This window comes from Mixophyes fleayi, chromosome 10 (assembly GCF_038048845.1).
Source record: "Mixophyes fleayi isolate aMixFle1 chromosome 10, aMixFle1.hap1, whole genome shotgun sequence".
NCBI lineage: Eukaryota > Metazoa > Chordata > Amphibia > Anura > Limnodynastidae > Mixophyes > Mixophyes fleayi.
In genome coordinates, this window is record NC_134411.1 from 26072480 (window position 1) to 26089336 (window position 16857).

The following is a 16857-nucleotide window of genomic DNA, read 5'->3' on the forward strand; positions in this document are numbered from 1 at the left end:
GCAGCGTGGTACAGAGAACTCATTCACATCAGTCCCTGCCCCGTTGGAGCTTACAGTCTAAATTCCCTAACATACATACAAACACAGACAGAGACTAGGGTAAATTTTGAAAGCAGCCAATTAACCTACCGGTATGTTTTTGGCGTGTGGGAGGAAACCAGAGCACCCGGAGGAAACCCACACAAACACGGGGAGAACATACAAACTCCACACAGATAAGGCCATGGTCAGGAATTGAACTCATAACCCCAGTGCTGTGAGGCAGAAGTGCTAACCACTGAGCCACCGTTATAGCAAAATATATAGTTGCAGCAAAGAAATCTATTGCAGCATGAAAGTAAATACTTAGCTTGTGCCCTATGGGTAAAACATTTATATGTTAAGGAATGATCATGCTTAATGGGTGCAGAGGGCATCCGTCCATTGTCACCTATATGTTACACTGAGAATCCCCCCCCCCCCCCCCATTGCCATCCATATATTGCACTTAGATGCTTCCATTGTCAGCCCTATATTACATAGAGATCATCATCATCTATTTATTTATATAGCGCCACTGATTCCGCAGCGCTGTACAGAGAACTCATTCACATCAGTCCCTGCCCCATTGGAGCTTACAATATAAATCCCCTAACACACAGACACACAGACAAAGACTGAGAGAGACTAAGGGCAATTGAATAGCAGCCAATTAACCTACCTGTATGTTTTTAGAGTGTGGGAGGAAACGAGCACCCAGAGGAAACCCACGCAAACACGGGGAGAACATACAAACTCCACACAGATAAGGCCATGGTCGGGAATCGAACTCATGATCTCAGTGCTGTGAGGCAGAAGTCTTAACCACTCAGCCACCATGCTGCCATGTAATCCCTATGCCCGTCTGCATAAGCCGTGTCCTGCAGCTGCTGTCAGCCTCAGATGTGAATCTCCTAGGTAAAATACATTCTTCACTTGTCACCAGAACTCTGTTAGAAAGCAAGATATTAACTCCTCACCCTATAGCACACAGTCGTAGCTCATCCCACATCGTTAGAAGGTGATATCTGATCAAGTCAAACAACTAAAACCACATTGATTTTAAATGTTGTGACCTCGCTGACCCTGCCACTCTTTTTGAATCGACCAATCCACAATAGTAAATTTTTGCAAAGCAAATGGACAGTAGAGGTCATGTCAGACTTCCGTGACCTGAATCAAGCACCTGGACTGTGTCGGTGGTCACAGAACTCCTCGCCGACTAGTAATATACTTATTAGTTAGAACAGGGAGTGTTGTTCTCTGTTAGAATGTACCAAACGTGGATCCACCACATAAAAGGATTCAGAATTAAGCTGAAGTAAATAATGTGCTCTATTCTCCTCTAATATCTTCTGCATATGAATGTGGTGGGTGTGGTGTATTGATTTTGGGAGGTATCGCTTATTATTACTCTCAGCCACACACAGAAAACAAACAGGACAGAGTCAATAAAACAGTTCCAGCCTGATCAGTGATCACAGCTTGTTTTATGTGTTATCTGTGTCGCTAGTGCCATTTAGAGTGAATTAAGCTGGCATTTCATTTAGTTGCATTCATCATGTGCCAAATAAAAGCTTTGTTTTCTTACTGAGCTATATAAAGTTCAGTACGCTACCTCATGACCAAGCTATTTATATCCCAAGTATAGGTCTAATTGATCACACAGTGCTGGAAATGCTTTATAGAAATATTCAATGACGTTCTGTAATAAGCAGACAAGAAGGAACAGAGTTTCTGTAAGAAGCTATTGGCAGGAACAGAGTACCTTTAATGACTACGCATTATTTTGCTACATAGTATCCATCATCATCATCACCATTTATTTATATAGCGCCACTAATTCCGCAGCGCTGTACAGAGAACTCATTCACATCAGTCCCTGCCCCATTGGAGCTTACAGTCTAAATTCCCTAACACACACACATAGACAGACAGAGAGAGAGAGAGACTAGGGTCAATTTTGATAGCAGCCAATTAACCTACCAGTATGTTTTTGGAGTGTGGGAGGAAACCGGAGCACCCGGAGGAAACCCACGCAAACACGGGGAGAACATACAAACTCCACACAGATAAGGCCATGGTTGGGAATTGAACTCATGACCCCAGCACTGTGAGGCAGAAGTGCTAACAACTTAGCCACCGTGCTGCCCATTTTTATTTTCAGGTAAGGTCTAACAGATGAGCCTTATTGTGTTTTATTTCTGTTTTGCCAAAAGCCTGTTTGTTTCTCAGTTGCCCATACATAAATGGCCAGAAATATGGCAGATTGACATGGCCTAATCAGCCACAGATTTGGTTGTTTACAGATTGGGACTATCAGCCAGATCTGACACGGTTGCCTGGAACTTGCTCAGACGATGCTTTACACACAATATGTGTCATTGGCCTACTGGATTTTTCATCCTTGCCACTTCAGATCAGAAGAAATGGTGGCCCGACTCGCTATATGTGCTGTGGTGTTGATTTAACTTGTCCCACACGTAGCAAGTTTGCTGAAAATGTTCCCTGCTTTAGACCCAATGGGCCTGAAAATCAACATGTATGTGGGCATCCACCGACCACTAAGATAGCCAAGAACGCATGAAGTCTGTTCCATACAATCGCCAATCAGGCCATAAGTCCAGGGGCTAGATTTACTGAACTGTGGGTTTGGAAAAGTGGAGATGTTGCCTATAGCAGCCAATCAGATTCTAGCTCTCATTTATTTAGTACATTCATTAAAATAACAGCTAGAATCTGATTGGTTGCTATAGGCAACATCTCCCCTTTTTCAAACCCGCAGTTTAGTAAATATACCCTCAGATCTTTATGTGTGTGGCCAGCTTGTATTTGATACAAGATGACCAACATCAATCTAAGTGCATATGGCTACTTGTACATATTAAGTTAGGCACACGTGTCAATTTCAGGTGCCTAATTTAATCTTAGACGAACATGAAGCGTCATGCACGTGTAAGATTCCATGGTCGAAAATGATGGTTAAATTGGTTGCTTGGAACTCATTTGATCTGGTCAAATAATGATGCTATACATTGCCATATATTTGTCCATATTTATCATGGTTATCACAATAAAAATTGTTATTTTTAAATCTTCCCTTATCACATAGATAAAAAAAATTACTTATCACAGGTGATTTATCTTTATTTGATTGCGAAAAATAACCTAAACGATACTGGTTCCATTATTACCCAGCGCTCCTGAGCGTGGCCTGGAGGAGGTCCGGAGCTGGAAGCTTGATTTGAGATCCCAGGAACACTGAAAATAAATATATAAACAGATGTAAAAGCAATATAAGTACTTGTTATATATAAAAACATGGTAGCCTATATTTATTTTAAAAACATAACCTGGAAAAAAAATAAACATTTTTCAGTTTCTCGAACATGTATAGGGCAAGTGAAAAAATGTCACTAACTGTGGAGAAAACTCACATTCTAGCCTGTAATAGTGCATTTCATCCTTTGATAAATAGAGCCCTGTGTGTGACCAGAGAAAAACAGGGCACTATTTATCACTTCCAAGTGGGCTAAAAAACGAACAAACAGATCCTGGTGCTCTGGGTAATCCCTGCACCAATAAACTGTTCTTGGGCCAAAATATAACAAAAAATCAAAAGTGTGTACAATGCCACTAAATCAAAATGTCACATCATTAGATGGCTGTGATAGAGGCTTGGGGGCTCATGTAGAAAGACCCTTATTTGTATTCTCTTAAATTTAACATAGCTTGAACAGATATAAAAAATAGGGATTACTAATCCCTATGGTAAATTAAAAACAGGATAAATGCTGTTTAGTCTGTTGTAGTCCTTCATCTATTTTAGTATAGACAATGTAATGAAGCTGGTAAATGGGAGGGCTGGCAAATTTTAATCTGGGGGGCAAGAATCAAATCACCGTACAACCATAAATTATACCATAAATCACCATGTTTCCATTCTCAGGATCATACATACCTGTGGTACTCATGTGAATAAAATAGTAGTCCCAGGTGGTCAGCGTACAATCAGGGCCGGATTAAGGCAATGGAGGCCCCTGGGCTAAGGGGGCCTCTATTCCCACGTGAGGGCCCCCCTCCCCCCCATGATCCAAGCCGCCCCCAAGGCACTTACCTCCTTCTCCTGCATTGCGGTCCTTACCCGGCGCGCTTTACGCTCTTTACTGAGGCGATCTCGCGAGAATGAGACTCACGAGATCTCCTCAGTAAGGAGACTACAGCGCACCGGGGAAAGACTGCAGTGAAAGTGCTCAGCAGCATTGATCGGGCCGGGGGCGCCCCCGCCCCCGACCGATCAATAATGCTGTTGAGCACTTTCAAGGGCCCCCTGGATGCCCGAGGCCCCCGGGCTGTAGCCCAGTTAGCCCTATGATTAATCCGGCCCTGCGTACAATACAGGGCCCAGTCCCAGGTGGTCAGTGTACTATACAGAACTCAGTCCCAGGTGGTCAGTGTACTATACAGAACTCAGTCCCAGGTGGTCAGTGTACAATACAGAGCCCGTCCCAGGTGGTCAGTGTACAATACAGAGCCCGTCCCAGGTGGTCAGTGTACTATACAGAGCCCGTCCCAGGTGGTCAGTGTACAATACAGAACTCAGTTCCAGGTGGTCAGTGTACAATACAGAACTCAGTCCCAGGTGGTCAGTGTACAATACAAGGCCCGGTTCCAGGTGGTCAGCGTACAATACAGAGCCCAGTCCCAGGTGGTCAGTGTACAATACAGGGCCCAGTCCCAGGTGATCAGTGTACTATACAGTACCCGGTCTCAGGTGGTCAGCGTACAATACAGGGCCCATTTCTCTGGCATCCAATTGGGTGACCCCAGAACATTGGGGTATTGAGTGCAGCCAAGAGTTAGGGCTCTTTCAATCTCAGAATTGAAACCATACCTCCTCCCCTTCCCCCTCCATTTTGCCAGAGCAAAATTCAGTTTTTTAAAGTGCCCTTCAGCAGAGTGTGACAAAAAAGTACTAAGTACAAGTGCTAAGTGTTAATAAATAAATAGATGTCATAAGTGTGAGATTCCCAGTGTTATGGACGGAATTGTAAAAACGTTCTTGTCCATCCATAAGGCAAGGGCAGAGAAATTAAAGTGTTGCCAGAAAAAACACAAGTACCTTACTTAGTGACCCTGGTACCCCTGCACCGATGCCTGGCCATCGGACCATGTGACGATACATCACCATGTGAGGACACCTTTCAGCCCCACAACCTATATGGGCATCTATTATTGATCTTGGCCAAAAAAGCCAAGAAGTGACAACAGACAATGACTGGTGGCTCAGTGGTTAGCACTTCTGCCTCAGAGCACTGGGGTAATGAGTTCAATTCTTCTGTGTGGAGTTTGTATGTTCTCCCTGTGCTTGCCTGGGTTTCCTCTGGATGCTCTGGTTTCCTCCTATACTCCAAAAACATACTGGTAGGGTAGGTTAATTGGCTGCTATTAAATTGACCGTAGTCTCTCTCAGTCTGTGTATGTTAGGGGATTTAGATTGTAAGCTCCAATTGGGCAGGGAGTGTAGTGAATGAGTTCTCTGTACATGGCTGCAGAATTAGTGGTGCTATGTAAATAGATGATGATGATCATGATGATTACTGTGGGACACAGACTCCTCTCATCCAAGGATCTTGAATACCCTTAACACACAGTTCATTCCCTACTCTATCCATTAACTATCATGCACAAACTATCTTCATTCAACTTCCCTTAATATTGTTATTTCTAGGTATAATACATTGTTCCAGTGTATAAGTAGTAGGTAGGTATGCAGAGGAACGTAGTCTTTGCTCAAACATGTAGAACCAAAACAGTAGAAACTCAAAAACTCAATTGAGTTGTTCCATTTCTATAGAGCAGATATAGGTAACCTGTGGCGCTTTAGCTGCTGTAGAACTATAAGTCGCAGCACGCCCTCTCAGCCCGGATATGCTGGTGTATTTTCCACGGACTGGCTGCAGTTACCGGTGACGACCAGCAGAGGCGCACTGTGCTCAGTCACTACATACACAGCCAGCACTGACAGCCGCTAAGCGCCGCACCGAGCCTTTCATGTGGCCCCGCCTACTGCGTTCAAACCGCCCAATCTACGAGCAGCCGTTGCTGTTGCTCGGGGGAACCAATCAGCTTTAAGGATACTACGCAGTCAGCGAGTTCAAACAAGCGGTATAAACGGCGGAGAGTCCGGCCGCCCGGAGCGCCAGGGATATCGCGATAGATCGCGAGGGGGAGCCCGGAGCTGCACGGAATCAGGTTAGGGCTGAGTGATGGCGCACACGGGGGCTCCGTGGTGTCAGGGGTCAGTCATGGGAGGAGAGGGGCCCTGAGAGGGCCTAGGTGTGAGGGTGGATGGGTCTGGGGTATAAAGGAGGACATGAGAGGGGATTCTGATTCTGTCTACTGCATATGTGTGTAATCTAGCCTGACACTGGGCTGTGGTGTCTGTCAGGGGTGGTGGGCATTGCACATGAGGGGCAGTGATTGGCAGCAGGGGGTATGAGTGGCAATAGGGGAGACGTGTGTGCATATTAGTTCTGGTGATGTTGTACAATGTGGAGCATTTGTAGTGTACACACTAATTATAATGGGGATTGTTGCTATAATAACAAATTCTGTCTCACAAATATATATATATATATATATATATATATATATATATATATATATATATATAATAATTTTCTCATGCATTTGCAAATATGTGTAACAGAATTATTTCAGTAAAGTGCTAGCCACACCCCCACATTAGGTTAGCCACACCCACTTGCCCTGTCTCGCCCAGGGCACGAAAAATGTCTAGTTATGATAGAGATATATATATATATGTCTCTATCACCATGGAAATACACTATGCAGCTGCATTCCCACAAGATGTAGTGGAGCCCTGGTTCACACTATCATACACTGGTGAACTCTCCTTGTCTACAGTTTGAATTGTACACTAAGCTAAGTGGTGTATATTGTTTTCTGGTTTTGGTATACTAAGGGGCATATTCAATTGTTTGAATATCCCGCTGCGTTAAAACTATTACCGTTATTATGGTAAAAGCTGGATTTCAGCTTGCGGCTCAGGGAGCTGTGAGCTGAAATCCAGCGACAAAACTACTGTAATAACTGTAATAGTGCACAGAGCGTGAGATTTTTGGTGTTTCTGCCAACAATTGAATATGCCCTTAAGACTTTAAGCTCTCTGTCCTCTTCAAGAATAATGTAAAAGTGTATGTTATGGGGGGAGGGGGCATCTGCCTCAGGATTGTGCCATAGTGGGCTACCTTGAGCTGGGGCAATGGGCAAACTGCATTTTCTTTCCTTTAAAATGTTCCTAATAGGCTGGTGAGTCAAGTCTTGCCCCCCTGGGCTAGCATTTGCCAGCCCTTGCCTGTATGTTGTTCCCACAAGTGGCTGTACCAGGATGCATTAGATAATGATGTGAAACAATGTATATTTGTTTCTGTCACATTGTGTCCCTGTGACCTGTCCCTAAATGCCTTCAGGGCAGTTGCACTGAAGTCCTGCACATATTGGGCCTGATTCTTTAAGGAAGGTAAAGCAAGAAAAGAGTAACTTTGTACTTTGGCAAAACAATGTTGCATTGGAGGGGCAGGTAAATTAAAAATGTAGGGACAGATTTATAGTTGAGGTAGGGCATGTTCTAGAAAATAAAGCTGTCAAATATTTGGGTGCAACATGAAGAAACAGTGAGCATCTAACTTGTGTGCAAAATAATAAACCGATTTTCACTCCTTACATTGTAACATGGTTTATCCTGGAGAAGATTTACTCATTTTTTTGCCTTACTTTCCTTACTAAATCTTGTCCATTTTGTTTAGCAGAATATGCTTTGTAATAGTGACCTAATGGCTTCCTGATCCATACTACTTTAAATCAGGTTCCAGACTTGAATTTATTTTATGGTTGAGTTTTTAAGAAAAACATGCAAGGGCTAATTTCAGCAGAGCAATGTGTGCATTGTTTTATTTGCATTGTGTATCCTGAATTAAAGCGTTCAGCACCAAGTTTTGAGGAAGGCTATCTGTCTGTCTGGTATGCGTCCTTTTTCAGGGTGGGATAAGGTTTTGGAGTAATCAACTTTGACTTGAGCAGTTGGATATTTATTATGGAAAGGACTTTGATCTCCTGGAGGCCAGTTTAAAAGTATATTGTTTGCAGGTTTAGTAATGTTAATTCTGTGCAATCAGAATTTTGATAAAAGGCCATAATAAAGGTAACTGACAAAGTATACAGTATGACATAATAATTCTTGGTGTTTGGGACGTACGTGGTTGCTGGATGTGCTTTAAAGGTACACTACTACCTAGAACAGTGGTTCCCAAACTGTGTGCCTGGGGTGCCCTTTGCCAGGGCCAGTGGTAAGCAAAGCGGGGGCCTACTTGGTAATTATTTTGGCTTAGGGGTGCTTTGAAAAAAATTATGTAAACCTTAAGGGTGCCTTGAACTGAAAAAGTTTGGGATCCACTGACCTAGAACAAAAATAAATCTGTTATATACAGGGCTGTTCCTTACCTTTTACAGCGCTTACTGCCATTTAAAGTTGGTCAGCTTAATTGGTTACCCAATTGTGTAGTGGTACCTAAAGCTTGGTCTAGGGAAAGGGCACATTGGTGAAATATTTAATCTTTGTGGTAATGCAGCATTAAGGGTGAATATCATCATCAACATTTATATAGCACTAGTAAATTCTGTAGCGCTTTACAATTGGGAACAATTCATCATCATTTATATAGCTCCCACATATTCCGTAGCGCTTTACAATGGGGACAAACATAGCAAAACTAGTAAACAAATTGGGTAAAACAGACAGAGGTGAGAAGGCCCTGCTCGCAAGCTTACAATCTATATCCGGAAAGTATGTGAGCAACACATTTAGCCAAACAAGTCGGTAGTATATTATATTTGTATAGGTTTATTACCCCATGTAGCTGTTGTTCTCCTAATCCATACACAAGCTGTTCTGTCCTTACCTTTTATCCGCTACTTTCATGTGTCTACCTTCTATGTGCTTATGTCATGTTTTATGTACACTGTTTCCCAACTGATGCTGCAGAGTATTGTTGTGCCCTGCAAATAACAAGAATGGAATTTTAATGTAGGTTCCTAATAAACAGTGAGTGTTGTAGGCTTTCCTAAAAATCTACCTGTTCAATTGCTGGTATTTGACCACTCTGTGTGTTGGTTTCAAGATTGTATACAGCTGTGGAGCAGACACTTGTTGTGTAGATGGTCATGGATTTGACCATGATTACATTATTGACCCACTCCCGTAATCATAAAGTCCATTTCTACCAACAGTGGCTTTTCAAGGTTCAGTTACAGTCCATAATTGAAAGAACTCATTCAGCCAGTGTTGGTTATTGACTGGCAAATACTGTTACCCAGACACTGCGCTAAAAATAGTTTTTCTGTACACTAAGGGATTTCATTCAGGAACAGATCTTTGTGACCCCACTTTATATCAAAGCTTTCAGGAAATATCCTGTTCTGCTCTTCCATCAATAATGATGTACCTTGATGCACATCTGATCCAAGGGCTCTGTAATGTATACTAGTGACCAGAGAAGCTTGTTGTCCAGTAGTTTCAGATGGCCATCCATATTCCAGAGGTATAATGCTATTGGTTACCATTGGATTGGAGGCAGAACTCTTTGACTAGTTGATGGACTGATGGCACCAGTCATGGTCATGGATGTCATAATACAAACTTTGCCTGTTAGTGTTATTTATCAGGTGAATCACATCCATCTACTGTTTGCCTCAGAAAATTTTGCAAGCTGGGTGGCATTAAGTTGCTGGGTGGGGGCAGTGTAATACTTTGCCATAATATTGTAAAATGTTGGAGGTTATTGCCCACAGCTGCCAGGACTGGTCAGACTGGTGGTCAGTGGTGTAACACACACTGCTGGCTGTAGCTCACATAGTGCCTGTTCTAGTAGGAGAAACAATGATTTATTCTATTATAATTTGGGCTCCAAGAGCTGGATGGCAAGTAGACAGCTGGGTGGAGCACCCAGGAAATGGGTACAGGAATGAACACTGCATCCACTGAGCATGTTACAAACTGAGGTATTCTGGTTTACCTGTAGTAATACAGAGCAGAGGGGAATACTGTCCTGTTACCTCTGTAAAGGTGCAGCCACGTGTTCCAATCACATTGTGCAATCAGACTGGTGTTGATTAAATTGTAAATGATTGTCCTGCAATTCGATCACATGGAATTGCGATGGCTAGAAAGCGTCGCTCAGGATACTGTCGCATTGTCACCTATGCTGTGATCGCACGATATGGATTGGAGGGTTGTAGTCCTCACCAGTGGGAGGGATGGCATGACAGATGGTACCCAGGGGCGTGGTGCCTGGTCTGGGTGGGCATGAAGGGGCAGTGTTATGGATGATGCCGGTATGGATTGGAGCGGAGGTTGTAGTGATCCCCAGTGGGAGGGATGGCATGACAGATGGTACCCAGGGGCGTGGTGCCCGGTCTGGTTGGGCATGAGGGGCAGTGTTGTGGATGATGCCGGTATGGATTGGAGGGTTGTAGTGATCCCCAGTGGGAGGGATGGCATGACAGATGGTACCCAGGGGTGTGGTGCCCGGTCTGAGGGGGCAGTGTTATGGATGATGCTGGGCCGGTATGAATTGGAGGTTGTAGTCCTCACCAGTGGGAGGGATGGCATGACAGATGGTACCCAGGGGCGTGGTGCCCGGTCTGGGTGGGCATGAGGGGCAGTGTTATGGATGATGCTGGGCCGGTATGGATTGGAGGTTGTAGAGATCACCAGTGGGAGGGGTGGTATGACAGATGGTACCCAGGGGTGTGGTGCCCGGTCTGGGTGGGCATGAGGGGCAGTGTTATGGATGATGCCGGGCCGGTATGAATTGGAGGTTGTAGTCCTCACCAGTGGTAGGGGTGGTATGACAGATGTACCCAGGGGTGTGGTGTCTGCTCTGGGTGGGCATGAGGGGCAGTGTTATGGATGATGCCGGGCCGTTATGCATTGGAGGGTTGTAGTGATCACCAGTGGGAGGGGTGGTATGACAGATGCTACCCAGAGGCGTGGTGCCCGGTCTCGGTGGGCATGAGGGGCAGTGTTATGGATGATGCCGGGCCGGTATGGATTGGAGGGTTTTAGTGATCACCAGTGGGAGGGGTGATATGACAGATGGTACCCAGAGGCGTGGTGCCCGGTCTCGGTGGGCATGAGGGGCAGTGTTATGGATGATGCCGGGCCGGTTTGGATTGGAGGGTTGTAGTGATCACCAGTGGGAGGGATGGCATGACAGATGGTACCCAGGGGCGTGGTGCCCGGTCTCGGTGGGCATGAGGGGCAGTGTTATGGATGATGATGCCGGGCCGGTGTGATTGGCTCCTGGCGCCGGAAGGGACGGGCCCCCGCTCTTGATGTGACATCATTGGCTGCGCCGCTCTGGTTCCAGCTGCGGGAGGATGAGACCGAGCCCTTTGTGTGAGGCGGCCTGAGAGAGAGGAGAGCGTCACCCGGGCCCCCCGGCTCCTGCTCCGGAGGTAATGCCGGAGCTCCGGGCCCTGAGCCTGCTGCACTGGGGGTGTCTGTGTGCAGGGATTCTCCATCTGGCCTGCACTGGGTGTGTGTGGTGACTGTGCAGAGGCAGCCTCCAGCACCAGCTACCTGGCTGCATGACATCAGTCCTGTGTCTGGTGCTTCTGATCATTATTTCCTTAAAGCTCTGATATAAAGTGTATTCACAGAGATCTGTTCCTGGAAGAGATCCCCCGGTGTACAGAAATACTATTTATAGCACACTGTCTGGGCAACAGTATTGGTTTCCAGCTTGACCTATTTCTCATCTGGTTATAGCAGTGGCTCCTAATGTATGGTTAGGTAATCGTGTATTTTCAAAATATATTATATGGGTCTTGTAAAATATTTGAGGGACGCTATGTTTTCGGTCTGTGCATTAAGAACATTTTGGTTTTAAGGGTACATCAGCAGCAGCTTTAATTCTGACATGATACTTTATTTTTCTCTTGTGCTGTGTTTATTTTGACATGGTTATTTATCTTTTTGGTAGTTCACCCCCCTCCCCAGCCAATTGTCATAAAAGTAATTAAAGTCTTAGTGTACAGTAACAAGAGGTATAGCCTTCTGTTAGGGGTGTCTTGGTAGCTTTCTGTAATGCTATAGTACTAAGTAAATTTAATTCTGCAAGTTTTGTTTTCCTATTTACCTTTGTATTAGAGTTCATTCTCAGCACTTGAATACTTGCTGTCACTACTCTGATGTATTACTTTCCATTGTCTGTACTTGTTTGTAAATACATAGAAAAATCCTGTTGTGACAGCTTAGAGATTAATGTCTGTAAATTAAATGATTACCATTTATGTTGTGTCCCGAATCTCATGTAAACTGTTCGTGCTGTTGGCGTGGTATAAAAACCTTTGTTTCATGTGTGTACTCTGTGGAAGACGTGCTCTGCAGGGAATGCGCTGTGTGTGTGTTAGCATATCTCCCAGGGAATGCAGGTAATCTAGCAGTAAATTGTACCTCATACCTTGTGAGCGTTACTAATAGACGTTGTCTTTAGTACAGATGCTTTCCATATGTAACCACTCCTACCTGAGCTGCTTGTTTGTCAGCAGATCTCTCTAACATTGCTGCATCACTAGGCGTTTTATAAACCTGTGTAGTCACAAACCAGTTCTACAGTGTGCATTAGTGGAAATGGCATTTTAAGAGTAGCTGCCTAGATAATTATACAGCTGATGGTCAAGCTATTTATTTTTCCAGCCCAGAACAGGCTGCATTAATATAGAATATATCTATATAGCTCTCTGTTAAGGGAGACAGAGAATGGTTCAGAGGCAAACTTGACTTCACATTTTGTGCCGGAACTATTCCATGATTTTTGGGCAATCCCGTGCTATTCGTGCACTTGAGGGGTTACTCTTACATAATATGATACACACTGAGAAACCATACAAAACTTATAAATTCTATATAAATTCATCAAACTTCTTTTTCTGTGTTAATACACCATATTATACACCTCTTAGGGTTGTAAATGGGGTATGTGATAAATTGGTGATTCTATGCTGGGATGGGGAAGCTATTTGGCAATGCAACATTTCACTACTCACATACTGGTCCACTGTGTAGTAATGCTATTCTCTTTAAAAGGTGTTCACTTAGGGATGATTTCCTCTGCCTCCTTGTAACAGTCCTAACTTCCATTGTTGCCTTGTAATTGGCATTATCTGGGAAGAGGGCATCCACTGCTGAAACCTGCCAGTGAATTGGACAACAGTCCTGGCCAATCCAATCAAATGCTGCATTCATACACCTGCTGTATATAGCACAGATGATGCTTTATATGGTTGTGGAAGCTCCTTTCATTGATGACAGATTGCTGCTTATTGCAAAGTTACTTAGTAGGTCCCCCTTATGTAAACATTACATCTGGGTCCCTCTACTATTGTAAGGTGCACCATGCATTGGCATATAAATATGGTGATTTGTACTCCCCTCTTATTGTATATTATACATGTGTGGTTGCATGCTCCTTGTATGTGTGTATTTAATTATTTTTTTTCCTCTCCTAGCAGATCACTTTAGAACTGAAACAGACAGAAGGAAATCAACATGGGGGACGACAGTGAGTGGATGAAACTTCCTGTAGATCAGAAATGTGAACACAAGGTACATACTGCCACTACTAAGCATGTGTTTATTTTTGTGCTATGTCTTCTGGGTATATTTACCATCCTTCATTGTATTAATCAATTGCTGTTGATCCTTTAATGTATTGCTTGATGAATTCAGGTTCTCATGCTGGTAACGCCTGATAATTGGTGGGGAACCCAAATCATAATTACAAGGAGGGAAAATAAGATGTCTGAGGGTGGTTGCATATAAAGCTAAAATCCTACAGAATTTATTTTTTTTTTATATGCACCACTCTGCCTATAAGAAGGCAGGTGGATTTTTATTTTCTTCAAGCTGCAGATAATGAGTAGGCTTACAAAGTGCTGTTTGGTTACCATGGCAACCACAGTCACATAGCACAGGCTACAAGACTTTAGAATGCCTCTGCTCGGCATGACCCCCCTCTGTTCCCCGCCATCTCCTAAATGGAGGTAAAAGTGCTGAAATGCAAATATGTTCTGCCTGAGACTTCTATGGCTGCCACTGCAAGGCAAAGGGAAGTGTCAGGGATTGCAGCTTTAATGTTACCTTCATCAATGGTGGTCTGATGTTTTTTGCCTCAATAGTTTCCAGGGTATCATGTGAGAAAATAATATTGTGCCTCAAAAAAAAATCAGAAGATCTAAAGGGTTTTTGTTTTTTTACAATTTGTATTCTTATGCTCTCCTGTATGGCTGAATAGTCTAGAACAGGCTTGGCTAACCTGTGGCACTCCAGGCATTGTGAAACTACAAGCCCCAGCATGATTTGCCAATATATAGCAGCTGGAAGGGTATGCTGGGACTTGTAGTTTCACAATACCTGGAGTGTCACAGGTTAGCCAAGCCTGGTCTAGAAGGAGACAAGATAGAACAAGGACATGAGCAAATGTTGTGTTTGTCTATAAGTTGAAACCCACTTTAATTTCTGCAAATAAGGAGGATGGGGGGATTAAGTGTCAAAATGTGTGGATACTAGATTTACTGTGTGAGCAGCTTTAACTCGAGATCTTAATGCACCTGACTCTGTGCAGATGAAGTGGGGTTTTGTGTATGTAGACTAGTAGATATGATCATCCTGAAGAGAAATCTCATGGCTTCTAATAGTCACATGCAGAAGAAGACTGCAGCGCTTCATACTACACAAGTTGTACACTTTGTATATAGAAGTCCCTGCCCCTTTTTGGTTCTATTAACCTAATTTGGGAGGAAAAATAAGGATTGTATATAACTATAAAACAGATGTTTGTCCCATAATGATCTGATTCTTTATTTTCTTCCTGTCTTGTTTTCATGGCTTCAGTTATGGAAAGCCAGATTAAATGGTTACGAGGAGGTTGTGAAATTGTTCCAGAAGATCGTGGATGAGAAGAGCCCAGAGTGGTCCAAGTATCTAGGCCTGATCAAGAAGTTTGTGACTGATTCTAATGCCGTTGCCCAGTTAAAAGGCCTTGAAGCTGCTCTTGTTTATGTAGAAAATGCACATGTTGCGGGAAAGTAAGTGACGCTGGTTATATTCTTTTAGATCTTATTGAGGCAGAAGTCTTTCCAAACTTTAGTGGTTACGCTTAAACAGTTTACCTCAAGTAATGTGAATAAAGCACCATTCCTGCTTTGTTCTGGAAAGTCACGTAACCGTTTCATGTTTACTTCCAAATGTCTGTGGGCTGAGGCTAGACCAGAGAGACTTTTACTTGACCTGTAATTTTCTAAAATCATGGCCTTAAAATATAACCCATGCTGAGAGCGTAGGTGGAAGTAGGCACCGAGTTGAGCCCTGTTGTGCTGATATATTGGAGATAATTGCATTAATGAACTCTCTGTGCAGGGCTTCATCCAGAAGCCCTGCTGGAGGTGCATTATCTTCACACATACATCATTGGCTCAACAGCCGTATGAACTTGCAAACTATAGAAACCCGCGCTACACTAGAAACTCTCCAGCTGGCTCAGTAGGTATTCTTCCCCGTCCATCTCATAGCCTACCCTTATTAATCCAGGATATGTCTTGGAGCAGCTATGGACTAGTCTTACTGGTTGCTATAGTGCTCACTTTCCATATACTAAGGCCTGTATCTCTAATGATGACTTGTATTGTTCCCTTTAGGACCACAGGGGAGGTGGTGTCAGGTGTTGTGAACAAGGTGTTTAATCAGCCAAAGGCCAGAGCCAAGGAGCTTGGTTCTGATATCTGCTTGATGTACATAGAACTAGAGAAAGGTGAAGCTGTCCAGGAAGAGCTGCTGAAAGGTTTAGATAACAAGAATCCAAAGATTGTGGTGGCCTGTGTGGAGACAGTGCGGAGAGCGCTGAGGTGAGTGTTCATTCTTTGTTTGAGACGTGTTTCCCTTCTTTACTCTGTTACTTTTTCTCCTTTCATGACGTTGTTTCCTTTTTTCACCAGTGAGTTTGGTTCAAAAATTGTGTCCCTGAAGCCAATTATTAAAGTGTTGCCAAAGCTGTTTGAGTCTCGAGAGAAGGCTGTTCGAGATGAAGCCAAGCTCCTGGCTGTGGAGATATACCGCTGGATTAGAGATGCCTTGAGGCCCCCATTACAGAATATTAATCCTGTGCAGGTGAGAAACATTCACCTATGGGGCAAATGTAGATGATCTGGACACATTTCCACTGTTTCGCCATTTGCAGTAAGGGTGGTGAGATTGGGTTATGTTCCACTCCAAGGGTCCAATAAAATGTTAAAATACATTATATATTTTGTCTGCAGCTTAAAGAATTGGAGGAAGAGTGGGTGAAGCTCCCCGTGTCCGCTCCCAAACAGACCCGATTCTTGCGCTCACAGCAAGACCTCAAGGCAAAGTTTGAGCAGCAGCAGGCAAGCGGGGATGCAGGAGGTGCGTTCTTTAATCCAATGATTAGGATTTTATGCATGTACCGCTTTTTTTTTTTTTTTTTCTTTTTAGCATCTCTGGAGCTTTGATTTGACTTTAGGCTGCTTATACTGCCTGTCTCTTCCTTTTAGCAGAAGATGCTGAAGAAGAAGCTGTACCCCAGGTGGATGCCTATGAACTGCTGGAAGCTGTTGAGATTCTCTCCAAGTTGCCAAAAGATTTCTATGATAAAATTGTAAGTGCTGCTCTGGATGGAATGAGCGCTTTGCTGTGGAGTATGTTGGGGTTGTATAAATGCAGAACTGAACCTTTGA

At 43.7% G+C, this 16857-nt stretch overlaps 1 protein-coding gene across 9 annotated transcripts in view; it reads left to right on the forward strand.

The window, feature by feature from the left end:
- Positions 1-6131: 6131 nt before the first annotated feature.
- The window catches only part of CKAP5 (cytoskeleton associated protein 5), a 32709-nt gene continuing 21983 nt past the window's right edge, over positions 6132-16857 (forward strand). For 5 of the 9 annotated variants that reach the window (XM_075188176.1, XM_075188182.1, XM_075188181.1 and 2 more), the window contains exons 1-7: positions 6132-6273; positions 13615-13711; positions 14999-15192; positions 15802-16008; positions 16099-16270; positions 16420-16546; positions 16675-16778. In XM_075188176.1, coding sequence (XP_075044277.1) covers positions 13655-13711; positions 14999-15192; positions 15802-16008; positions 16099-16270; positions 16420-16546; positions 16675-16778 — 861 coding nt within the window. In that variant the 5' untranslated portion in view covers positions 6132-6273; positions 13615-13654. Of the gene's footprint in view, positions 6274-11443; positions 11560-13614; positions 13712-14998; positions 15193-15801; positions 16009-16098; positions 16271-16419; positions 16547-16674; positions 16779-16857 lie in introns of those variants that run through there. The other 4 variants (XM_075188177.1, XM_075188185.1, XM_075188179.1 and 1 more) reach the window with 4 other exon arrangements.